The following is a 26,933-nucleotide window of genomic DNA, read 5'->3' as shown; positions in this document are numbered from 1 at the left end:
CTCATCTCTCTATGATATTTATTGGTTAAATATTAACTATCCCTTTTCCCAACTACGTAGTCGTTTTAAACATACAAAACCCCCACAATGGCACATGTATATTAATATTACATGTGTATGAGAGGGGCTAATATTCTTTTGGTAACAATAACATTGAAAAAAGACCAGACATAAAGCTTTTTTATAATTTTGTTTTGTAAGATTTCATAGTATCTTTCAGAGGCTAAATGTGAGGTGCCATTGAATTGAATACATGCAGACAGTAGCTGGGTGAAAGACATTGCGATTATTGATTAATCCACTGTGTAAATAAGTATATTGGTACTTTAATTAGCATATCCATTTTAATGTATTATTAAGGTTTTGTAATAAAAATCTTGAACACAACAAATAAGCATCCCTGGAGTATTTGACCCCCCCTTTATCAAATATAACATACTTTGTTCTGAGCTTGTATGTTCACCCTGAAATGTATTTCAACATCAATTCGGATGCATGATGTATGTTTTCCATTGATGTTGTTATAGGTCATTCATATAAAATACTGTAGGGTACAGTATACATAAAATGCAATATATTCCATTGTAGAAAATATGCGTTTTTGGTTAATCCGTTTATTACAACCCTAGATTTTGTCTGAAAAATAAATTGCTGTCCAGCTCAAGGGTAAGATATTATTATTAATGGAAATTAAACGTGTAGAGGTGTGCATTAATAACGGTGAGTAGACTAGACGATATAAGGACCAGTGGTCAAGGAACAGCAGAAATGTGATTAAATGTACCAGACATTAAGATGTCCTTTAGTATACGACGAAATACATGAATTTTTGTTCCATTTTAGTATTTTTTAATTACTTCCTTGGGGAAGATGTAAATTGGTGCAAACCCCGGGATTGAGCACGATGGTCGAATGGCCTCCTCTAGTTGGTAAATTTTCTTAGGTTCTTATCTGAGGTTCTTGGTTTGTCTCTGACTTTGTATGAATGGATAAACTATAGTTCGTGCAGTGACGTAAACCGGCGCTAAATAAAATGAGTCGACTGAAAAGGCTGATGCAACGTTAATATGTATATGGATTTCCAACGAGTTCATGAAATGATGTCTCGTTGCTATTATATCAGTCGAGTTAGTGTAGCGCAGAATTCCAATCCTATTGGTGGAGAAGCGCAGATGTGCGCAGAACTGCGGAAATCTGCGCAACACGAACATCGCATTGAATGCTAACCTCGGGGAAGCCCTTCGTTCGTGCAAACTCGTTTTGTTTCGGTAATTTCCGTTTACCCTCCTTCCTGTGTTTTGATCGCGCAAAAATAGAAAAAAGAATCCATTTCCGATCGGTTTGTTTATTCTTAATATTTTGGAAATATTCTGAGCTTTTTGAAACCCCGTTGACTATCTTATTTATTATTGTAAGAATAAGATCTCCGACCTTCCCGTTTTTCGAAAGTGGGTCGTTTTTCTCCCGGCTTCGCTCGGACACATTCGGACTAATTCGGTTGAGGCCGGAGAAATGGATGAGTCTGAATCGGCGACGAAGGGACTCGGCTTGGAGGAGGCGTCCGAAAGTGCGGCTGCTGTGCCGGGAGAGGGGGAGGACTCGGATACTGAATCGGAGGCCGAAGTATCAGCGATGACTGTAATGGGTGAACCGGGGCACATCGAGATTGGAGCCGAGTCCTTGCCGAACCCAGACGAGGCCGAGACGGCGTTTGCAGGAAAGTTTTCTTCTGCCTGGCTCGCACATCGCACGCATTGTGCAGTTGCAGAGGGAATGCAATGCAGTGCACAGCCTAAAGCTTTCCTCTGCAGTGTATTGATGCCCAGAACTCGTAGTGCCGTTTTTAACGGTATACAATCTGATGCTTTGTTTTAAATGCTGGAGGATTCACATGAATTTGAAAGCACAGCCTAGGATAATTGGTGTTCAGGGGCTGTAGTAATATATTACAACCCTTTCCCCCACGGGTTAAACAGTGTAGTTTAAATTGCAACATAGTAACACTTCACAAAAAAGTTGAAAGAAAATTGCAATGCATAGTCGTATGTATGTGTGTGTATATAAATGAGTGGTGGTCATTTTGGTAACTTTAAGAAAGCTAAACTTTCATTCAGGACTGTCACTTATATAATGCTGAGGTCAAGCTACACATTACATGGGAATGCTAGATTTTCAATACATGGAAAATATGCAATATTAATATACATTAGTTTTAAAAACTAATATATCATTATTAAATACATTCTCAGATTTATTTTGGACAACTGGCCTATATCATAATCATAGCTATTTATAATTAGGATTCAGATTTATTATTTAAAGCCTCTCAATTAAACTCCATGTTTGTCTGATTTGTTAATAGAAGTGACCACAGTGACTGTAGCAGACGTACCGGGAACTGGAGATAATGTGTTCACAACATCTGTTGCCAATGCAGCGTCCATTTCTGAGCATGTTCTTGTAAGTATTATTTAGTAGTGTTATCTGTCCATAAATAACCCGTGGATACACACACATCACAAGCTGTAGACATTACCTTGACTCATTTTGTACAGTAAAACTAAATGCTTTAGATTTGGTCTGTTTTTGATATACAGGATATGGAATGAATGCATCCCCCAATCTATTTTTGCATATAAAGTGCCACTAATTATTTAGATTTACACAAATAGTCATACATAACTTGTAGACTTAACCAGTGCCATGCCATGAGACACTTTTTTTTATTTTATTTTTTATGACTTTTATGTATGTGTATTGCACTTGTCAAAGTGTATACACAGTGACTGGAAGTAAACTGACGTGCTGATGTGGGAAAGTGCCCTAAATGCCAAATATATTCTCTTTGTGCTACTGTTGCAGCAACATTATATAACCTATGTGAAAATACCAGCTTTGTGTATTGCTCTGGGCAGGCCAGTTTCAGTACAGTTTGTGTAGCTGATTTTTAGATAAACAATTTCCTCCAAGGCCATATAGTTAGGATATAGGTCATATAAGACAGAGAAGTCTGTGATAAAATTTGGGGTACCTTAGTAACCCGATTGACGTCAATGTAGTTGCTCAGCAACCATGGGGGTAATGTTCTATATAGTATGTTCTTTAGAAAAATATTAGATGAGTCTTCCCGACTGGCCGTCTCCGGAGCGTCTCGTTGTTATTCAATAAGCTACTTTGGCTTAATTCTAATTAATAGGGTGCTGAGTGTTTCTTGTCTGCCTATCTATTGGGGGGAGTACATTTCTCTTTCTCAATGCAAAAGTGTCAACAACACATCCAATTAATTATTTTAATGCTTACCATCGCTTACCTTTTTTTTGGGTGGTGGGTGGGTCATTTCAGACTGGACGGACTACTTTGCAAATCGGAGACACCCTGAACACACAGAAGGCCACTCTGATAGTGGTTCACACAGATGGCAGCATCGTGGACACATCTGGTTTAAAAGGGCCTGCTACCCCGATTACCCCAGGTATGGAAAATTTAGATTTAAAGGAGTATAATATTGCATTCATTTTAAGCTGAATCTGAAATCAATCCTCCTCTTTATTAATACATGCATAAATTCTGCTTTATTATGTATTCTGATCCAGCTGTGATTCTTTTTACTTTACTTTTTTCCTCCAAGGTCCTCAGACTCCATCCACCCCTATTACACCCGGCCCTGAGAAAGATGGAACGAAGTATAACTGGGACCCCTCAGTGTATGACAATGAACTGCCGGTCAGGTGCAGAAATACCAGTGGCTTGCTGTATAAGACCAGACTGGGCTCTGGTGAGCTCCCCTCACACCGCAAACACAATGACAGACCGGTGGTTAAAATATATTTTCTACACACAGCAATATGAAACTCTGACAACCTCTTCTTTTTCAACCCAAAACAAGTGTATTTTTGCACTTTGTCTTGCTCTAAAGTCACTTTGGATAAGGGCATCTGCCAAAAAATAAATAATAATAGTTACCTATAACATTTGAAAACTGAGACGAGAAATATACTATATGTCTATAAAGTATATTTGTCTTAAATTGTTATATGTGAATCATCCATTCCCAGCTTAATTTGGTGCCTCAGAACTGTAAATCCCATATAATGTAATACAAAACGCCTGTGAATGCAAGGAAAGCATCATCATTTTCTTAGCTTTTTTTTACACATTCACATGTTTTATTTGCTACTCCTTAGCATAATGGAAAGTGACTGTAGTTCATAAGGAGAGCAGTGACCCCTGCTGTTTCCTTTTTGCAAATACAGGTGGGAAGGGGCGCTGTATCAAGCACAACAACAACTGGTACTCCCCCACTGAGTTTGAAGCCATGTCTGGGAGAGCCAGTAGCAAAGACTGGAAGAGAAGCATTCGTTATGCAGGCAGGCCCTTACAGTGCCTGATCCAGGTACGTGCGACTCAAGGCATCCCCCTACACATTAAGCAGAAGTGTCGGCCTTGCTTTGTTTGTGTTGGGCTTCCTTTTGGATAAAGGAAGTCAGGTTTTTAACTTCCAAGGAAAAGGCAGCGTAGCCACTAGTATATAATCTTCCTGATTATAAATATTATCCTGGGTAAAAGCATTTATTGTTGTAAGACAGAGGAAACATTTTACTGTTACTCCAAAATTACAATTGTATGTTAATTTAGCTGTAATTTAGCACATATTATGAAACCAGGCAGAGCTATTCTGTTTGTGGCTACTGTTAATCATAAAAGAGGATTTTTCAGATGGTGCATAGCCATCTTTTATCACTTTTATAGTATTATTTTGAAAGTACATTGATTTAAAATACCATTGCAGTGCATTGGAAATCAATTAAGATCAAGATCAATGAATTGAGGAGAATCACTTTTCTTGTTTAAGACTTGTTTAAGATTTCTAGTTTATCTTCACAGAACGAACAATAATGTATTTGGGAATTAAGAATGGTCTTAAAAAAACAACACATTAATCACTAGTGTGTTGGCGGTCCTTCAGTCTATTTTAGTTTGAGCAGTAATGTAGTCTCTGTTGTGTCTGCAGGAGGGCATCCTGAACCCACACGCTGCATCCTGCACCTGTGCCGCTTGCTGTGATGACCTTTCCTTGGTAAGACCGACTCCTCCGACTGATGCTTTTCTTCCCTTTCAAACAACAGATTAATAGAAAAGGGGGTGGGAGTAATGTATGGCTGGTATTAAAAGATTAGAAAGAAATGTACTTACCCAATGTGTTCTTGTTCTTTTAACCCCCGATTGTGTTTCCCCCCTGTGAATCTGGACTGTCAACGCTAACCACCTTGTTCTGTGGTGAGTTTTTCAACACTACCCACTGTTTAGCAGCATGTTCATGTGCCCACATTATGAATTCCAGTGTTTTTTTCCTGAGGTTTCATGTTTTTAGGTACAATAGAATAAAAAGGGTTTTAAAAAATCTATGAATCCACTAGGTGGTGCTCATTCCTTTCATTAGACCTCTCCATTGTTTGAAATTGTAGTTTTCAATATATTGTGGTAGTTAGTAGAAAAGCTGCAACATAAATGCAAAGGTGAAATATTAACATTAATAATTTAAGAATCCTGAATCCGTACAGACTGCAAAACAGAAAAAAATAATCCTCAATGTAGGCATTCTCACTGTAATGATAGTCGGTCCATATTAACATATGCACATATGCTTTAAAATCAGTTTGAGTTTTGTCTTGGAAGTTCCAATTGTGAAATTCTTGCATTCTTTCTGAGTTCTGAGTTCTTTGTCTTGTCTTGCCTTTCAGTGCACCAAGAATGGGGAAGGGGCATCTTTCAGAGGGGAGAACATAAATATGGTAATTGTATACTCCCAGAATTAAAATGATACTCATATATGTATGTATAGATTAGATTAAATGCAAGGTGTGTCGGCCACTCGATCAAGTCTTAAAACTTGTATTCTTTTCCAGTTAATTACACTTGAATGCAATTTGCAGGCTGGATGTATTCCCTGCCTCCATATTGGTCTTTTTAAGTTATGGAGAACAGAGCAATTGAGAGGAGACACATGGGTTCATCCCTTTTTCATTAAAAATGTTTGGTGGAAGTGAGCACAGAACTAGAAATTGGGATGCTGCTGTGAAGTTGGGGAAGAATGGGAAAACTGGGTTCTAATTGCAAGAGTTGTTCCCAAAAATCAAGAAAAACAAACAAACAAACTGTTTGTAGATAGCTTTTGGGCACTGTAACTTATGTGACAAATACAAACATTTCAGACATAAACAATAGATAAAACAAGTTTTATTTTATTTCCTTGTCCAAAACCAATTTATATAATGCTGTAATGAATATGAATGCAGATGTTTTTTTGTTAAGTCTCCAATGGCCCAATGTCAGTGTCTGTATGTTTTCAATTGCTCTGTCACTTTGGAAAAATGCAGTGTTTTGAATTATACATAAATATGTTACTTTGTGTTACTGGTGAGCTCCTAGGGGAGCAGTATATCAGGAAGAGATTCTTCTGATGTACTCCACCCTGCCTGTGGGAATTACTTTCACAAGTTGACCAAGGTGGCCAAGGAGTTTGCTTTGTCATGTGATGACTTGCTGCATCTTGTGTCTTGGCAAGAAGGTAAATCTGTGGCTAAATTTAATTTGTTCAGCTTCTTTTATTTATTTATTTTATTACCAGACTGGTCCTGTAAGACTGTTTGTCCCATACAAAAGGCGAAAGAAAGACAACGAGCAGCCAACTACGCCCGAGAAAAAAGAATCTCAGTCGCCAAAAAACATCACAACCTGTGAGTGAAGTGACCTGCTGTCAGTGCCATGGCACAATAACATACTGCTTTATCACAGATTCATTTTTCACCACACCTGCATAATGTCTCTTAAAAAACACATAACTTCAATACAAATGCTACCATACTACTTGAAACTGTTAGAAGCCAGATGCCATAACTATAAGAACCTGCATTTCTTTTGCTTTTTCCATTCAAGTGTTATTTTTATGTTCCTTGAAATGTCACTGTTGCTGTTGTGAGCAGCAGGTGGTGATTGTTGTTTTGGGATCCATTTTATGCGGTGTCGCTTGTCTGGTCCATTAACCCAATATGCAACGGTCTCCGCTGAAGGGTGTCAGCCATTTTACAGCATCTCTGTAGACATTTGTTTATCCATAAATGCCCGTGACGGCAAGATGTGCTCCAGATGTCACCAAGCACTGAACATCTCCTGCTGATGTTTGGAAGTGTATTAGAAACCAGGTTGTCTGTGCCAACAAGAATCAGTTAGCATAAGTGTCTGTCACTGTGTGGCTTATAGCCCTTTGCTCAGCACTGCTCCATGCATTTAATTGAGGATGCGCAACATAGTGTGTTAAAAAAAATAAAAAGTATGGGAACTGTGTTAAATTTAACTTCAAGTGTGAAGTCTCTTTTGACATCATTTTTTATCTGAAAGAAAGTGTTTGTGGTTTCTAATCTACTTCCCTGCTCCACATACTCACTGTGCAGCTTGTCACTAACTCTGTGCATCTCCCAGAGAGCTAGCGCCAGGCGTCCCTTCACTATAGGACCTCAGCAGAAAAGACCCTTTGTCTGAAGCTTTGGAGACTATTGACTCATTGTAACATCTAATCATTTATTTGTTAATGTTTTGTTCGGTTAATTTAATTATTTTGCAAGAGCCTTCAACCTGATAAAATGCTGAGTTTAAATGAGTTGTACAAGAACCACAGTACACTAAGTGCTAAAACATTTTTGTATACTACTATTTCTCTTTTAATGTTCAACGTGATGAAATTCATAATGATAAATGGGTTACCGCCTATTGTCCACCATAGTAAATTATTCATAGGTCTATTTGTTGGTATGTGTGTTTGAAAGAGAACAAGTTTGTGATCTTTATTGCAATGACAGTGATTATTTCATGGTCAGTAACTGTTGACCTCCAATCTTCCTGTCTAACCAAATTATGCTCTGCTTTTAAACATTTGTATAAAATTAGGAATTAGGAGAATAAGGTAGAAGTACAGCTAATAGTGGTCCATTCCCTAGTTTTGGCTGGTAAAAGATATACAGCTCGTGTAGTTCTTTCCACAGTTCATGTTGGTGTCAAATATGTCACAACTTAAAATGTAGAATTGAAAGTTTGTGTTTTTTAACAGTGATTTATGCTTATTGTGTTTTGTTAAATTAAGCTGTTTATTGTGGGCATCATGGTGATTTCTCCCGTGATTCAGGTTCTCTGTGAACATGTTTGAGAACAATTCGATTAGGCTTGAATGAAGCAGAACTTTGGCTTCTGAGCCCGTGCTGCTTCTACTTACTCTTATGGGCTCATTCAGTGAGATCACATAGACCTGCCCTTTTAATCTGAGTTGCTTTTCCATTAAAAACAAATCAATAACCCCCAATAAATAAAAATTCAAAAAACTATTGAAATACAACATTCATTGTATGCCATCCAATCTTGCATGCCTTGGATTTGAAAACTTGTCCTTTTGTTTCTCACCACAACTGCCCTTTTCACTGGAAATCATTTCTTGGGTTTTAAAGTGAATAATGGCAACGGGAAAGTGCCGCTGTGCGGGGTTGCTGAACCAAGCAGCTGATTTAATTTAACGACACTCTTGCCCTTTTCAAACGCAGTTTATAGGTGAGTGTCGAAAAGGGGGGAAAGAAACGCAGCCCACACTGCTCTTCCCATAATGACCTGTCGAAAAGGAAAGAAGGAAGGAATTATCAGAAAAGGTCTGCTGGCTCTCTGGGATGATCCAGCATGTGGTTCAAGTCCACAGATGAGAGTTGTTGGATCAATGGCCCAAGAACCACAATTCAATTGCGGCTCTATTTCAATTACTTTCTGGTTCTCTGCTTCCCTACATCATCCTCCTCCTCAAACTGCAGTTTAGTTTGACAGTTAGCTTCTAAACATCAGCCATCCAGCCCATTTCACTGATACACACTATTATTTCTTATTTTTAGTTTTAAGAGAATTTCTTTCAACCTAAATCCTGATTTGATGGATTTATTTGTAATTGGGTGAAAAATAAATACATTTGAAAAGTACAAATTTGCTGATTATTCAGGTGATTAATTTTGTAAAGTATAATGTGTTTTCTCTGAAGAGGTCTCGGGCTTGTGTGGGTTCTTCCCATTTTGATGGCAGAATTCGACTCACCTAGACGCTATGAAATGTCACAGATGCGTGCACTCCACCTTCCAGCTGGAATAATGATTTGTTTTTGGTCTTTAGTTACAGTGTCACCCTCTGGGCAGATCACCACCTCAGGGACACTGACCTTCGACAGGACATCCACAGGTGACACCGCGACAATCATTTCAGAGAGCCCACCGCAGGCAGCCGTCTTCACTGGGGCAACAGGTGAGACTGGAGCAATAGGAGGACTGCTTCTCTAAGGAGGGCCTGTGTTTAGGTAGCCTACCTTTGCCTGTCATGGCGATCTGTGCTACAGATGTAGTCTAGATGTGTGCTTGTACTTGTGGTGCTGGAAAACAACTGAAATGACTGCCCATCTGTGTCAGCAAGCACCAAGGAAAGCTGCAAAGATTATTTGTAGAACATTGCAAAGATTGCAATTAAAGGAGGCCATTTTGCCGTCTTGCTTAAATGTTTGTTTTCATTACCAACTAATCCCAGAATTCCATTCCACCAGTTTCCTTTCCTACTGTGTTTGGTTCTTCACATGCCGTGATCTCAATTCCACTTGAGACCCCTGGTGATTTATGTGGAGGGAACTGCAGTAGTCCTTTGGGAGACTAGAGAACAAAGATGACTCAGTGAGGTTACTAACACATACATGAAAGTTATAGAATGTGTTCTCACCCATAATTTAGGAACTTCTATGGGAAATCAATCCAAGTTAATCATGAGAACGAATTAATTACAAAAAAATAAAATAATATCCATATCTTCTGCTTTCGAGGCCTTTAAGTTGGTGAGTGGGTGGTTTTAGGACAAAGGTGTGCAACTCCCCTATTATCAGGGGTTGCATATCCAAAATATTGATTTAACAATTTCTTAAAACGGGGCCCATATAGTTAAAAAGTATTTGTATTCAGCTACACATGACATTTAATCAGAATTCACTTTTATTGTAAACACTCTCAAAGCACAGTAAGACCAAGCAAGTTAGAAATTGACTTGCTGTGGCTCAGTGGGACTGCTGGGCATTAGCATTTCTAGTGATTGTGTCAAAATCAGGAAGAAGTGAAGAAACAGATGATCTCGGCTCTGACTCCAAATGCTTGTCAGTTATATGGGATCACACAGTTTAGTTTTAATCCTCCCCATTGCAGATATACAACATGTTGATACACATGTGTATGTGGATGCAGACACTGACAGGATTTGTGCTGCAGCTTCACATTTCTACTGGTACTGCTGTTAGCACATGAATCACGTTGTACTGACGTCTGTGACAGTTGTACTTTCTTGTTGTTCCTGTATTTCCTGGCACCTAAATCATTTTGTTTGTATTTGTATCTTGTACCATGAAGTACTATGTTGTATCTGTGTACATTTATTTTCTGTACGATCTTGTATCGTATTTACATTTTCTGTGTCCTTTATTGCACATTACGTTCTTTCTAAAATACAAAACCCTGAGTGAAATGAAAGTAAAACATGGGCCGTAATCATATAATCAATGGGCTTGCATATCCCTGTTTTAGGAGGATCACTGTCCCTTAGGTACATCGGGCCCATTCAACGTCTGTACATGTTTGGCACAGTGAAAGTTTCTTACCTCAGACATTTCTTGTACTGAAGCCCACACAAGTTTTGAGAAACCGGCGAGGTCGAGATGATATGTTTCTTTCTGCAGCTTTTGTGCCACTGGGTAGATCAACCCAGCGGCTGCGGTCTCATGTGACATGCGTGTGTGAAGCCTCCATTTATCACACAGCCCGCTCCATGTAATGCTGTATTGGTTTTTGTGTTTAGATCAGCTTATCTGCTCACAGGGATGCAGTGCAGTTTCACTTACCTCATCTAATGACCTCCTCTCGGAGCCCTTCACAGACACGTCTCTCTGTCAAAGGTGTTTTTGTACATTGTGTGCGTTTCTTAAATATTCCAGGAAGGGTACGTCTCAAAATGATGAATGGGGCTTAAAGATTTTCATAACCAAAGAAATATACTTTTTTTTTTTTTTTCTATGTCTGTTTTTAAGGTTGTTTTTTTTTTTGCGTTGGCACTCGGTTATTCAATTTTTCCCTCACCGAGGTGTATGGTAAACAGGCAGGCACATTGGATTTATAGCTAGGCCACACGCTGACAGCATTTTAAACTGCCTTTTAAATTCTTCATCCCACTGCGAGCTTAATTGTACTCTCTGGGGTGGATGTTTTTGAATAGGTTTGTCTCGGCCAGGTACTGGATTGACTTGGATTTCTGAGCTGAAATCGGTTTGTGGATGACTAGTCCAACACAATGTCATTAACACAGATTTCATCATGATTTGACTGTTCTGAATGCCACAAAGGGCAGCTCATTTTCGAAAGCCTCAATGTTAATACAGTGTCACCAGGTGGAAATGAAATGAACTGTTGTTTTGAGCACTTCAGGAAAGTGGCACACATCACTGGTGCCAACAAACAACCCTCATACATGCTTCCTTTTGATGTTGAGTAGTGGCAGCAAAGCAACTGCAAGAACCCTGTATGTGCATGCTGTCTGTGACCGCAAGCAGCTGTGTTCATTAAGGTCAGAGGAGAAACGTGCTCAGCTTCAGTTAATTTACTGAATGTAAGAGAAGGGATTGAAGGTGGAAGGGGTATGACAAGTTTTAGCCAGACTTTAATGAGATAGCGAGGGATGCACACATTGTGTTAGACAGGGGCATAGGAGCTATTAGTTTCAATCAGCTCTGAGGGGTAAAGCCACAGATAAACACAGACATGTTTTTCAAAGGGTCTGTTAGTGAGGTTAAGTGGCCCATGAGGCAACAATGTTGTTTCTTTTGAAGGCATGTTCACCCTGGACACTGTGTTTATAGATATTTTGATGTATTTGGTGTATGCATTTCTAAACACTGTGAGAGAGAGAGAGAGAGAGCACATGCATAGTAATACAAAGCAGTTATTTCCAGGCAGAAGCAACCACTGTGTTTTCATTTTAAGGGGTTTAAACATCCCCAGTGTTTACAGGAATGCTTCATTACCAACATTAAAAATGTCCACAATATATATTGTTTGCCTCCACATACCTACCTTTTCACTCTAATTCACCCAAATATTTTTGGGGAGAAAATATTGAGGTGAATGTGTCCTGTAAACAGCACATCATGTTTGAGAACCATAGAGCATTTCTCCCAAAATATTTTTGTAGTTTTTCTGCACTGATTCTTCTCCTCCTTAGTGTTCTTGTGATTCTAAGATACCCCATACTAACCCTTGGATAAGATGAAGGTCAGTGAAGTTGTGAAAAAGCTGGAGTATCGGTGAACGTGTGGGAGCTGGGATGTGTACAATCAGACAAGTCACACTGAGATCCTGCTTGCGTACGGTGCAATGTAGTAGCTCCTTACAAAGTTCCTTACTTTGAAAGTCTGGAAGAAGTGCACATAGACCTGAAAATAGGAAGCACTTATTTCCACAAAGAGCAGAAAATAAAACTTGGAAGTTGGTAGTTGGAAGCTGACTCACTTGCTTAGTTCATTAAAGATGAAGCTGAATTAAATTCTGGGACCTTTTAGTTGTTGGAAAGTGAATGACAAAGAGAACTTTAATTGTCCTTCTTGTGTTGGTATTTTTCTATATTGTGAGGTCGGGTGCACTGCCAGGGTTAGTCGATTAGGGCTGTATAGGAAATCATTCTCCTTATTTAAAGTCAGCAAAATGACTTCCTGTTTCAAGTGCCATTCTGTAACGCACAATATGGAAGATGGGTAATTCTCAGTTGGCCATGGAAAGTGAGGTGTCTACATTATTCTGAACACAGACTGATGTGACATTGATAGTGACTTGAAAGCTCAGCCCCATATGCAGTTGGTTACAACTGAAAATGGACACAGCAATTACAACAATGCTTTTTCCTCTTTTCGTTACTAGAAGGAGTTGAAATGTTTGAAACTATGGAACCTTTGATTTATTGCTGTGTAAAACTTTTGAAACTTCTCTGGTCTTTTGAATGTCTTCCGTTTCTTTTTTTTCCCTCCTCTCATTTGTCACTTTGAATGATGAGAGAAGAACATCTGTTTGCCTTGCTGGTCATAATTATTTTAGAAAAGGGAATTGAAGAAGCTCAATATATCTGTACCAATAGCAAGAAGATGAACGGGCTCCCAGGTGTCTAACGTGGATGTTACTGCTGCTGTGAAAAGTGATTCATAGACTCTGTGGACTGAAGCTGTCTGAGTCCGTCTCATGCCTAGATCACAGCTGATTATGATGATGGACGCCTCGGCACACAGTGGGAATTTCCTTTTTGAAGTCAGATCGCTGTCCTTTTGCTGCATAAATGATCAGTCAAGGGCCAGTTCAGTTCTTCTCTCTGAAGAGCTCCAACATGATCCAAATTTCTGTATCTATTTATTTTATTTACCTTTTAAGTATAAGAATGTCAGTGTGACCTAAAGCTTGCTGATTTTCTTGTTTGAACTCTGTGAAGATGATGTGAATGGGAGCTGATTTATGTCTTTAAAGCCTCCCTTTCCTGATTCTATACTTTGAGGTAAACCAACTGTCAGGGAAGACTCTTAATCTTTTTCCTTCACTAAACATTGCTTTATGAAACCGGGGGGACAGACAACTGACAACAACCTGATCATAGTCTTTATATCGGCTTTAGTGTATTTAGGTACAGCTTGTATCTTATATTCCCATCAGTCACTATTCCCAATTTGTAGTGACTAATTTGACACCTCAGCACTGCATCCTACAAGAAAACTAAGCAGGCCCAGCACAGTTTCTCTAAAAAACAAACAAACAAAAAATACATTTTACTTGTGTTACAGGGAAAAAGTTGCAAAAGGAAATTCTGAATATAAGGAACTGTAGGATAAAGAGCAGGAAGGCCCATCTCAAAGAGAGACCAGTTGCTGTGAGTTTTATTGAATAAATGAAAAGGATTCAACTGTCTGTTCAGTTGTTTTGGTGTGAGTGACATGCATGAAACTAAGACAAACGGGGAAACACATCCTAAATGTTATCTAAATGTTGATGTTCTTCTATAATTTTAGTTTCTGCAATGGACTGTATTTACTTGGTAATTTTGAAAAATGCCTTATTCTTAAGCTTTTCATGTATGGTTTCCTGGTAACATTCACGGCTGGCTTTGACACAGACCTTGATGCTCTAATGAATGCTCTTTACAGGGTTTGAAGATTTTGTCCTCGTGATGCATTGCCAGACCTTGAAAACTTTGTTTTTCTTTCTCTCAGTATTTACTGAATACATTCTGACTGAGCAATCTCCAGTTCCCAAAGCACCAAAATTAAGAAGTTTATTTAAAACCACACAAAGAAAATCCCCATCACTGAAATAATTCTGAAAATACATTTGTTAATAAAGATAATACAATTATTTCAGCAGGAAAAAAAAAAAATTTTAAGGAATGTATTCCAGTTTCTGTAAAATAATTTATGTCCGTGGTAAAAGCAATTATCGACACACTAACAGAGTTTGAAAAACCTCTCAACAACTAGTTTAAATTATTTTTAAGTATTTAATGAGTTTGTTAATAATTACCAAATTAATTTAGAAGGCACCCTAGGAAAGCAGATTGAAATTGTGTACCTGCTAATCAGAAAAGGCCTGTCTGCAGATGGGTTTTATTAGAGGCAAAGTGTCCAATCTGTTTTAACGATTGAATGACAGCTTGGTTTATTGTCCTCTGGGAAGCCCACTGAAAATTACTCCCCCCACCCCCAAAACACACACACACACACACACACACACACACACACACACACACAATTGGTCTTTCCTACTGCGATTCATTTTCTCAATAAATCGTTCCTGAAAAAGAAGACCAATTTTAGCAGGATGATTGCTGGAGGCAATGTAAAAGAGCTTATTTTACTTGGTACTCTTTAAAGAACAATCTTGATTCATGCTCAGATTGGTATCATCCACTGCATGTGCAGAAAGGCCACTTGAGATCTATCTATCTATCATTATATATATATATATATATATATATATATATATATATATATATATATACACACACACACATACACAGTACTGTGTAAAAGTTTTAGGCAGGTGTGAGAAAATGCTTGTAAAGTAAGAATGCTTTCAGTAATAAACATGTTAATAGATTATCAATTAAGTAAATGCAAAGTGAGTGAAAAGAAGAAAAATCTACATAAAATCCATATTTGGTGTGACCACCCTTTGCCTTCAAAACAGCATGATGTGTCTTTCATCTGCTGCAGTAAGTTTCCTTGGCCGACCACTGTGTCTACGGTCCTCAACGTTGCCCTTTTCTTTGTGCTTCTTCAAGAGCTTGGACAGCACATCTGGAAAACCCTGTCTGCCTGGGAGAGACCTTGCTGATGCAGTATAACTACCTTGTGTCTTGTTGCTGTGCTCAGTCTTGCCATGGTGCATGACTTTTGACAGTAAACTGTCTTCAGCAACCTCAACTTGTTAGCTGAGTTTGGCTGTTCCTCCCCCAGTTTTATTCCTCCTACACAGCTGTTTCTGTTTCAGTTAATGATTGTGTTTCAACCTGCATATTGAATTGATGATCATTAGCACTTGTTTGTTATAATTGACTATATGCCTACAAAATCCCAGACTTTGTGCAAGTGTACCTAGAAGAACTGATGCTGTTTTGAAGGCAAAGGGTGGTCACACCAAATATGGATTTGATGTAGATTTTTCTTCTGTTCACTCACTTTGCATTTAGTTAATTGATAAATATAATCCATTAACATGTCTATTTTTTAAAGCATTCTTACTTTACAGCATTTTTTCACACCTGCCTAAGACTCTTGCACAGTAATGTGTGTGTGTGTGTGTGTGTGTGTGTGTGTATATATATATATATATATATAAACTTGTAATTGTCCTTTTATTGTTAGGAATGGTTTTATGATTCCTGTAGGACTGATCTACCTACTCCTGAGGACATATATGGGATAAACTGTACTTAATATCTGGATTAAGACTATCCTCACTATTTTGGTGAATTACTAATTAGAGACTGTAAGTTATTTCAGAACGTTGTCTTGGAATGAATGAAAAAAAAAAAGGGATATACTTGACAAAATTTCAACTCTTAAGTGTGTCCTGAATTCTGTTGAATTGAAATTAGAATATCTGTTTTTAAAAAACACACTGGTTATATATATTTTTTCGTCCACCCCACAGTGTTGACGTCCCTTCCTGCCCTGGCAATGAGTCAATCGTTGCCGGCCAAAGCGGTGTCTCCGGGCCTGGTCAATGGTCTGGAGGTGAGCGAGCAGAGGACTTGGCTTTACCTGGAGGAGATGGCCAGCTCCCTCATAAACACCGCACAGCAGCTCAAGGTCCTCATCGAGCAGGCCAAGCAGGCCAGCTTGGCTAACCGAGAGGCAGCCCTGTCACAGGTTAAAGCGCCCTCTGAGAGGAAAGACGTGAGTAATTGATGCTGAAATCCTGCTGCCTTCACTCCTGGCTCACCATGGCACTATGTAAGCACACAGCACATAACCACACTGCACTGAAATATATTTTGTTTTCATGTTTGTATCCACTGGTGGAGAATATTCTGATCCAGCTTTGAAATTTGAACCCCTTCTCAAGAGCACACTCACATACTAACCATTCCTTGAGGGCTGGAGGAGTTCCTGGTATTCATTTACTTTATTTGAGTCATTATTAGGATAATAGTCAAATCACGTGTTTATTTACTCTATAATCAGTTGAGAGGTCCCTGTAGGAGCCTGGCCTCTCAAGAACTAGAAGTGTCAACACACCGTGATGTCTTTTACCAATCATCTACGCTGCTTTTATTTTCAGCAGTTATGTTTTGGGTGCATCTGAAATGACTAACACTTTCTCCAGGAACTCCATCCTTGCATCCTTAATAATGAAATCATATTAGTCATATATTAGTGCTGGATACGTGACGACTATAACATTTTATCTTATCTTATTTCAGTGTAAACAAACCCAATCAAAACATGGCATATAATTCAGCCCCTTTATCGTCTTTCTTTTGTTTATGCAACTTGCCTTCTGACTTGTTTGCGAACCAGCAGTGTGTCTTAATGAAAATGCGAAAGAAAGCTATTAATCATAGTACAGTTCATGTTTTTTTTTTTTTATCCCTTGGCTTGAATACCAGCCCTTCCTGGTTTTACATTTGTTTGCTTAATGCAGGCTATGAGTTTAACCCTTTGTGAGCCTCACACCATTTGGATGTTTCACCAAAGTGGCGCCGCCCATAGACTAAAATGGATTTTAGTTAACCTACATCAACAAAAGCTTCAACTAGTTTTTCTTTTAATATATATGAACCAAGTTTGAAAAGGAATACAATGTGCCTAACAGTAGTTAAGCTTTGAAGGCTGTTAGACCCAAAGCAAACTGATGTTAGAAATTAAGAGCGCCTCATGTCACCATGCTCAGAAAATGATTCAGTTGTTTCTTAGCAAATTCTAACCTGATTCTAACCTCTGACACCTAATCTCAAGATTGCATCCCTTTATAGTTTGGAAAAGGGAGGATGTTTTACAGTTCAGAATTAATAAGTGAAACAAACCAGGTAAAATAAGTGTTAAAAACAATAAGCTGTTAGAGTTTACATTAATACCAGCAATCTCAAATCCGCAATGAACACATTCTCAACACATTTGTATGGGTTTGATATAGATGTGTATACTAACACTGATATAGGCAAAGGTTGAGAAGTGCTGCTAGTCATCTAGTTTGCTGTTGCTATGAAGTGAAGTTACTGAAACGTCAGCAAGACGAAAGCTCTGGGCCTTTGATGGCCACTTAAGCCCACTGACGGCGGCGGTCAGCGCTCTCCTCTCCTGTCTCAGGGTGTGCTGTGGGAAAAGCCGTGATGGGGCTGATTATTTCACTCTGGTTTCCACCTGCGAGCACCAGTGGTTCCAAAGCTTTCTGCTGTCTGTGTAAGCGGAGCAGAGATTTGTGTTTAACATCTGTCACCCCCTCCCAGCTGCCTGACAATCAGTCATTTCCACTGTGGCCGTGCAGATGTCCAAGCGAGTGCCTTCAGTTTAATTTAGCTCCTCTTTTAACCTCCTATTTTCCTGCCTCCATTGAGATGTATACGTCTCAAAAGTGGGAGGAATATGATAGTATACGTTTTGTTAACCCGTAACCTGGAGCTCCTATTCTCATAATTTATTTCAGAGACTTTGGGTGGAATGCTTAATGGTACAATCTCCCCTGGTAAGGGCTGCGATGAGAGGACAGGTTTTAAAAGATCCAAGACTAAATTGTCATTAACCATTTCTCTCTCTCTCACAAACCACACACACCTGTTCAGATGAGTTTGCATTAGTAAATCTCTGATTCTTTTGGGGTATTGAACCACAGTTATATTTGGAACTAAACACAATCATTTAAGAAAGAAGTGATACTCATTGTCAACAAATGTGTATCTAAGGTCAATTTAATGTTTTTTTTGTTATATTTTAAAGCTATTCTATTGGATCTTTGGTGTGCACTTAATGTTGACCACTGTTTGCACATTCCCCTAGAAGAGTCTTATTAACTGTACGTACATCAAAATATATATATATTTTTCTTTGGAAATCAATGGTCAATGCATTTGCCTTGAGAAAAAACAGGTGGACATTGCTTTTCTTTAAGGTACAGGAGAGTGTCATCTCACAACAACAGGCTCATTCCTCATTTGAAAGCTAAATGTTAAATTGCCTTATTGCCTTCAATTTCAGATTAAATATAAATGTAGAAGTAGAATATGTTAGGTTAGGTTATTTTATTTGCCTGCTTTTGGAAAATGAATTTGGAATAACTAAATTACACAGTAATCTTCAGCATTAAGGGAGGCGCTGTTACAATCTGCGGTTACTTCTGAGACATGAATGGAAGCTGATATACTGGATTCTTATCACCTATTTTTTTGGGGTATATTGTGTGCACTGAAAATTGGATTAACAGCCCAGCCATTGGCTTAGGTCTTCCAAGGCTTCGAATCGTTATTAATAATTTAATATATCTAATTTAAAAGAAATGAGATATAAATCTGTTTCAGTAACAGTGCCATAGTAGCACATTCAAACTGATTAGAAGAAGAAAATGGAGAGGATTTATCAAAATACCCCTCTGTGAGTTTTTTGTTTTGGATAAAAAAAAAAAAAAGATTATTTTGCTAATAGTTTCTTTGTCAAAACCTATTTATATATGACCATGTTAAAGTAATTCCTACTGCCTCTTATTTTTCCTTAGAACTTGGGTGAGTTTGTACTACCAGCTCAAAAACCCATTACCTGCTTTTCTGTATATCTATATATCTGTTTATCTCAACCTCTCGGTTTGTTTTTTGCCTTGATTACAAAAACATGTCTGATAGTCCTTCTGTGACTGATGTTAATGGCAGTGGGATTTTATCTGTCGATCAGAGTTATGTCCAAGTCTCACATTCCAGTCACCCCTGGTCTTCAGTTCTGTTTAGCAGGAGACAGGGTATCATGGGAAGGCATTATCTCCTCTCCTCAGGGGCAGGCTGGTATGGCATCTAGGCCTTTGAAAACGGAAACCATGTCTATGGGTTTGAAGAACAATTGACAGTAAAAATAAAAAACAATCTGACAGTGGAATTGTTTATACCCTTGTTCCAATTAGCCATATTTGTCATCTTGGGGCAGTTCAAGGGGTCATATGTAAGCCTTACATAAAGCCTTTTAATGCTGTGTGAGTGATGGAGAGGGAAAAAAAAAGCATGACTTGACACCAGGTAAGACGAAGCAGCTCGCGGTAAGCTTCAAATTGGATTTCTTTTTTCTTTTAATTCTGGCAGAGAGCAGATAAACCCTCTTTACTCTCATTTCACAGTGAGCTTCTACTCTCTAATTGGGCTCTCCAGTCAGTGTGTGTCCCTCTTACTGCGCTTAAAATAGCCAAATTTGTCTACACTCCCTCACCTTGATTTCTCCCCCTTCTTTCTCATTGCAGCCGTTTCAAAATCAAATATTTCAGCACACGGAGGATACAGACGTAAAAACTGAGATCATCATTAAGGCAAGTCAGGGTAGAGCTTGTATCAACAGAGTGGCTTTTCTGTTTCCTTTTTATTTATTTATGTTTAAAGTGCCATCCTTATTCATCCCCATATCTATATCTCATTAATTCGACGTTGTGATTTATAAATAAAATATATCTATTGTCTGGCCTGCCCACATATCCGAGTTTCCCTTGTCCCCTTGTGGGGACTGCAATTCACAGAATGATTATGTATGCGAGTCCAGAGGAGCAAAAGAAGTAGCTCAGTTAGCTATTTGTTTTACCTTCTTGGGGGCAGGTGTCGTCCTCTGCTATGTGAGCTCCATTCAAAAGGGACCATGTCTGAGTACTACAGGAAGTGGCTATTACTTGTATCATGTTTAATGTCACTTTGGAAAAACATGCTACACATAACCCAGGGGTTCGAGAAAACTGACCGCCAATTGAAAAACAAAACATCAATGCTGTATGGAAATAAATGGGCAAAAGGCAAAAGTGTCCCAATTATTTAATTAGTTTTGAAGCCCTGTTTAAGTCTTACTAACTAAATTCCTGGTCTCACAACAAAATAAATAAATAGAAGAACTTACGCTGACTCTATGGACCCAGGCTGGTAACCATACTGTGACATCTTTATTAGCTAAAGATTATTCATTTACTGCAAGTATGGGTTGTGAATACTAGAATTGCCATATTTGATTCGAACCTGCGTCACCTCAGTGTTGCTGGTAATGCACTGCACATGAGCGTCGTGAGGTCTGGCTCCTCTCAGGCTTTCTGGACTAGGCACTCTGCCGCAGCCTTAAACTGATTGGACACTAATTTACACAAAACCGATTTCTCTGCTCTGGTTCTTCCTGCACACGTTTGCCACAAAGCACTCTTTATTAAATGGTTTGCACACTAGATAACACTCCCCTCCTGCATGCAGTCAATCAAAGAAACAGAAAATTAGCTGTTATGTGCCGAATTAATGCTCCAATCCTGGTCGTCTGTATAATATACTTGATTAACTCATACTTATACTTCACGTTCAGCTTAAAACTAATTTTGTATTATTATTATTATTATTATTATTATTATTATTATTATTATTATTATTATTATTATTACCAAGATCTCAATGGAAATAATTGTCTGTATTGTTTTGGGATCATGGTGGGTTTAACTATTTTCATAGTGTTCTGCATGCCTCTTACATTAGAAATGCAATAATCTGTCCTATTGTACATTGTATGTTAACAAAAAGAAAACCTATCGGTCAAGCTACTGGAATTCTCCACACTGTATCTGAAAAGACTTTCTGACACAAAAATATAAAATCGAAATCATTGGGGAGCTAACTGGGGTTGCATGGCTCAGTGAGGGCCAGAGGGGCATTGAAGCGAGAATGGCAATTCTACTACTGAGCTGGGTCTTTTATTGAAACATTTTAGCGTGAGAGGAAGGCTGAAATTTCTTTCTTTCTTTCTGCAGCAAATGTGTGTAAACTGCGGCCGGGAGGCCATGAACGAGTGCACCGGATGCCACAAGGTCAATTACTGCTCCACGTTCTGCCAGAGAAAGGTAGAGTAACTGAAGGGTGGTCTGGTTCACATCTCCCCATCTCCTGTGTTGTGTTCAGCCCAGCTATTACAAACAGACAGCAGCAGCAGTCATACACACAGCACACATCCTCACCTGCTAGTACAGTGAGGGAAAAAAGTATTTGATCCCATGTTTTTGGAAACATTATGCTTTGGGGGTGTTTTTCTGCTAAGGGGACAGGACAACTGCACCGCATCAAAGGAACGATGGACGTGGCCATGTACCATCAAATCTTGGGTGAGAACCTCCTTCCCTCAGCCAGGGCATTGAAAATGGGTCGTGGATGGGTATTCCAGCATGACAATGACCCAAAACACACAGCCAAGGCAACAAAGGAGTGGCTCAAGAAGAAGCACATTAAGGTCCTGCAGTGGCCTAGCCAGTCTCCAGACCTTAATCCTATAGAAAATCTGTGGAGGGAGCTGAAGGTTCGAGTTGCCAAACGTCAGCCTCGAAACCTTAATGACTTGGAGAGGATCTGCAAAGAGGAGTGGGACAAAATCCCTCCTGAGATGTGTGCAAACCTGGTGGCCAACTACAAGAAAATGACCTCTGTGATTGCCAACAAGGGTTTTGCCACTAAGTACTAAGTCGAAGGGGTCAAATACTTATTTCACTCATTAACATGCAAATCAATGTATAACTTTTTTGAAATGCGTTTTTCTGGATTTTTTTGTTGTTATTCTGTCTCTCACTGTTAAAATACAACTACCATTAAAATTATAGACTGATCATTTCTTTGTCAGTGGGCAAACGTACAAAATCAGTGGGGGATCAAATACTTTTTTCCCTCACTGTAGGTGTGTTTGAAGTTTCTCTCATGAAGGGCTTTAAAGTGAATAGATTCAGTGAAAGATACCCAAGACTTCCAGGCACTGTACATGCCATAATCTGAAATGTTGGGGAATTTTAATCAATGCTTGTTTTAAATTAACCCTATTTGAGAAGAAAAAAACATGTTCGATTCAGGTCATTCATTTATAATGTGTGTATTCATATCCATGAACTCATTGTTTATATGTGTGTGTTTTATGTACATAATTACTTTGGGTTAGCGGGGGGGGTTGCAGAATCTTTTTTCTTTTTTGGTACGTGTATCTAACACAATATCTCCATGTACTTCCCTGGTCCCTGTATCATGATACAAGCTGGCCTACTAAATAAACCAGTACTGTGTGTTTTATTATTGAAAAGATATACATACAAAAGTGAGAGACGCTGAGGATGATAAGTGAAGTCTGTGTGGGGCTGCGGAAGCTAATTCCAGTTACCCTGTGAGAGAATTGTGCTCGTTCTGGGGTCAAGTGTCATTTAAATGTCAGGCCTGAAAAATCCTAATCTGCACCATTTCCCCCTGCCTTCGCCTCACAGCTCGACAACCAAGGGAGCCAGCTGGCTGACCACAAACATGGCCGCCGAATAAGAACATGCAATTGGCAAATGCCATTCGTTTAATGGAATGAATGCAGACATTTACTGATCCATCCCATGTTAACTTGTATGACCAAGGAAGTGAATATTACATGTTCATGACTGTTTTTACATTACATTACATTACATTATTTGTCATTTAGCAGATGCTCTTATCCAGGGCAACTTACATTTGTACCCATTTATACAGCTGGGCATTTTACTGGAGCAATCTAAGTAAAGTACCTTGCTCAAGGGTACAACAACACTGCCCCACACGGGATTTGAACCCACAACTTTCCAGTTATGAGTCCAGAGCCCTAATCACTAAATGTATTATAAATGTAATTACTTGTATTGCTATTATTCATTATAATTGTATTTAAAAACTAAACCTTCACCTTCAGTGTTACCCTTTCCTGTGTTAATGCAGAAGCGCTGATCTTTTGCTGTCCCTCTTGTCCCTCTTTACCAGGACTGGAAGGACCACCAGCACACCTGTGGTCAGCAAACCACAACCGTCTCTGTTCAGAGCGAGGAGGTTCAGAGTGCTGACATGGACATGGACAAAGTAAAAGTCTAGCACCAAGGTCGTCTGACACGAAGCTGAGCAACAACTCGTGTTCGTTTTAAGCTACAACATGCAGCCTGGTGTCTCTCTGAAGGTCTTCAGACTTACCAGGCCTGTTCGTCTCCTTGGCGACACCCCTGAAGATATTGTTTACCTTGTAGGGACTTGGCTAATACGTTGTGTTGTTTTCTCCTTTTACATGTATGTTTTGTTTTAAAATGTTGTATGCGTTTTTGCTTTTTTAAGGAAAATATGTATATTAGCTTTGAAATCGAAAAGAGGAAGTCCTTAGAAATACTTGAAACTTTCCTGTTTTGTACTTTGTTTTTAAAACTGTGATGGAGTTCCATAGAAAAAAACTAAAACTAAAAATAGACTAGAAAAAGAGAAAAGCGCATGTCAGCTTTGCAAATGAATGAATGCGCTGATGCTTACAGATAAAATGATGCTGCCACAACTTACCCTACTGCACATAAAGCGGTGCAGTATCAAGCTGTGTGTCGCACTGAGGGGATTTGTCAGAACATGCAAAGAAATGCTAGCGCTGTGATTTTAAAGCTCTTGCAGCTAGCAAGATGAGCTGTGAATATCTTACCTGCGTTTTGTTCTTTCAGTCCCATTTTATCTAATTTCAAAGACATACTGACCTGCTGTCAATAGTGAATTTGAATTATTGATTTAATTATTTACTGATCATTGGTTTCTGAGAAACCTTTGTCTCTGTTATGTCAGTCATTCAGCAGGCTGCACTCCATTGAGCTCACAGCCCTGATGAAGAATGTTGCACCAATAAAATTGACATCCAAATTCAGAACCTCATTACTGTGTACTTTCACATGGTAGCATGGCAGTTTTTGTGTAGACGGGGACCACGTTAGTACTTGCAGGGACCTTAATCTTTCACAATAGTTCATTTGATGTACTTCGATGCATGTACAGATGCTGTTCTTTTAATCTTCAATGTTATGGATTGATACCTAGAAGATGTGCAAGTCAGTCATATTCTGCAGCAAAATGGAGAGAATCTCAGTGACCACAGTTTAAGATCCATCCCTGTTTTTGCTTTTTAATGACTGTTGACATGAGTATTGTGAAACAAATCCAGTATACATCCTCAGTTCTTAATATACATGAATACTACTGTCCACTGTAGTTAACTTTTAAAGCCATAATTCAACATTCAGCCGGCCCTGTTTTTGTTTTAGAGGTTTTGATTATTTTAAAAACAGGAAAATGTTTTCTGTATAAAACTATGAAATGCAGAAATAAGTGTTGGAGGTTTTTATTATCTGGTTTGATGCTTTGTATCATTAATTACCTGAAGATTTAACATGAGTTGATTTAATTTTCTTTTTCATCCCAACGGTAAGCAAAAATGTGTAAGGCTTTTCTTTTCTGTTGTATAATAATGCAGTTGAACTTTATACCTTACGCTGTTGCTGCTCCTGAATCCATAGTATCCTCATCTATTATGTTCCTGATAATACCTGGGATGTGAGAGGAAATGATTTTCACACAAGCAGTGTTTGAGCAACTAGTCTCTTGTGAAAATGAAATGTTATTTTCCTAACAGCTGTTTTTCCCCCTCTACACTGCCAGCTACTGTCTGTTTCTAGACCCTGTAGTAATGTGTGTGTACACAATATTGTCTCTGAATGCAAAAAGATTTGTTAAAAACCAACCTGGCTAATGGCTTGATTCTTATTCAGTGCATTCTAAGAGGGTTTTCTTATTTTTTTTAATGTAGTGGGTGATGCCCATCTTATTTAGTTTCTACCTTGCTACTATTGCTACATCTACTATTATGTATGTATGTGGTCTGATTCCCTGTTGTTTCTGTGTGACTTGCCATCCTACAACAAAACAAGCAAAACAACAAGGCCATCAAAGCTGTCTGTTTGACAGATAATCTGAGCAGAAACAGCCACTTACACAGACTTGGTATACCAGAGTCACACAGAAGAATGATGGGAATGGAAACTGTATCTGGGTTTGGAGTAGCTGTTTTATCAGAGCTGCTTCAGTTAGATTCATCTGATGTGTTAGTTTTGCCGTTTGTCCTCTGGGTTTGCAGTCTGGAAAAAAAAAAAAAAAAGTAATTGCCCAGGGAATGGATTTTCAAACCGGTCCTGGAGTACCCCCTGCCCTGCTGGTTTTTGTTCCAACCGAGTTCTTAATTACTTAATTTAATGGTATATTGCTTTGTCAGGTCAATTAAGGATTCAATTAAGCAATTAAGACCTCAGTTGGAACTAAAACCAGCAGGGCAGGGGGTACTCCAGGACCGGTTTGAAAACCGCTGGCACAGGGGTGATAGTGGGGAGTTCAACCGATTTTAAAAAATGAATATAAGCAAAAATCCAAAATTATAATAAGAAAACAAATGCTGCTTTTGTTATTCTCTGATGTGTGCACATTGTCAAATATTTTTTCTCCTGCATATCCTTGTTGTGATGTCAGGTTTAATGCCATTTTAACAAACTGTGAGACTGGAATTTTGCCACTGAAATCATAGTAAAATTGGAAATGTATGGGATGTTTATGTGGAAAAAAAAACCTGCAGAGTAAATGCTGACACAGCAAAATGCTTTTTTTTGTCAACCTGGTGAGTTTAGTTACTGGTGGATGATTAATTTGGATGAAGGGGGGAAAATAGAAACGCTATAAAGCAGACGGGCCAGGAGTTGTGCTGTGATTAGGAGGAGAGAGAGGGGCTGCCTGAGGAGCCAAACATTACAGAGAATGGCCTTCAAACTGTTTCCATTTTACCATTGCATTTGTTTTTCCTTTTTTTTTTGTGGACAAACAAATTAATGAGATTGGAATTTCCGCAAGCGTCTCTTGAACTGAACTGCATTAATCTCCACAGATGCCGTCCGCACTCCTGTTTAATCTCCGCCCTGCTGCTGTGGTTAGTGACCTTGCCAGGCTGCCGGTGTTGCTCATAAAGACTACAGGATGCACTTTCCTCTCTTAGACCCCAACATGTGCGCAGACGTTTAATTCCTGCACCTCTCCAACTGTAGATGTAGGCTTCAGAGCCACTTACCCTGCCTGCTGTCGCTCTGCCCTGCCCCAGAACAGAAGACGCATTTTCAGACGCACACAAGGTGGCCTACACGTGCCCTCAGGCAGATCGTTTGCTTTTCACAGCGCTAATCCGCCACAGAAATAGTAGAGCTTAGCTGCTGAACCAGAGCATGGACTTGGTCCTCGCTTTTTATCCTGAACAGCGGCACAGACGTCGCTGA

General features: G+C 39.0%; 1 protein-coding gene across 1 annotated transcript; it reads left to right on the top strand.

Annotated features, from left to right (window-relative positions):
* The first annotated feature begins 1,262 nt into the window (after positions 1–1,262).
* On the top strand, positions 1,263–26,283 carry deaf1 (DEAF1 transcription factor). The gene is made up of 13 exons (XM_066700994.1): positions 1,263–1,717; positions 2,363–2,460; positions 3,343–3,472; positions 3,629–3,775; positions 4,254–4,393; positions 5,012–5,077; positions 5,751–5,792; positions 6,629–6,737; positions 9,196–9,324; positions 16,284–16,528; positions 20,067–20,132; positions 21,591–21,680; positions 23,587–26,283. Exons 1-13 carry the CDS (start codon positions 1,513–1,515, stop codon positions 23,692–23,694), a joined length of 1,575 nt encoding a protein of 524 aa, XP_066557091.1. The 5' UTR covers positions 1,263–1,512; the 3' UTR covers positions 23,695–26,283.
* The last annotated feature ends 650 nt before the right edge of the window (positions 26,284–26,933 follow it).

The sequence above is a fragment of the Amia ocellicauda genome, chromosome 4 (assembly GCF_036373705.1).
Source record: "Amia ocellicauda isolate fAmiCal2 chromosome 4, fAmiCal2.hap1, whole genome shotgun sequence".
Lineage (NCBI taxonomy): Eukaryota > Metazoa > Chordata > Actinopteri > Amiiformes > Amiidae > Amia > Amia ocellicauda.
Note: the sequence above shows the minus strand (reverse complement) of the source record. Positions and strands in the feature narration are given on the sequence as shown.

What these genes read in the sequence shown, in the direction of transcription:
- deaf1 (XM_066700994.1), top strand. Translation starts at nt 1,513, where the DNA reads ATGGATGAGTCTGAATCGGCGACGAAGGGACTCGGCTTGGAGGAGGCG. An exon ending in TGCTACCCCGATTACCCCAG is followed by an intron (nt 3,473 to 3,628) that starts GTATGGAAAATT and finishes TTTTCCTCCAAG; the next exon opens with GTCCTCAGACTCCATCCACC. An exon ending in CGCCCTCTGAGAGGAAAGAC is followed by an intron (nt 16,529 to 20,066) that starts GTGAGTAATTGA and finishes TTCTCATTGCAG; the next exon opens with CCGTTTCAAAATCAAATATT.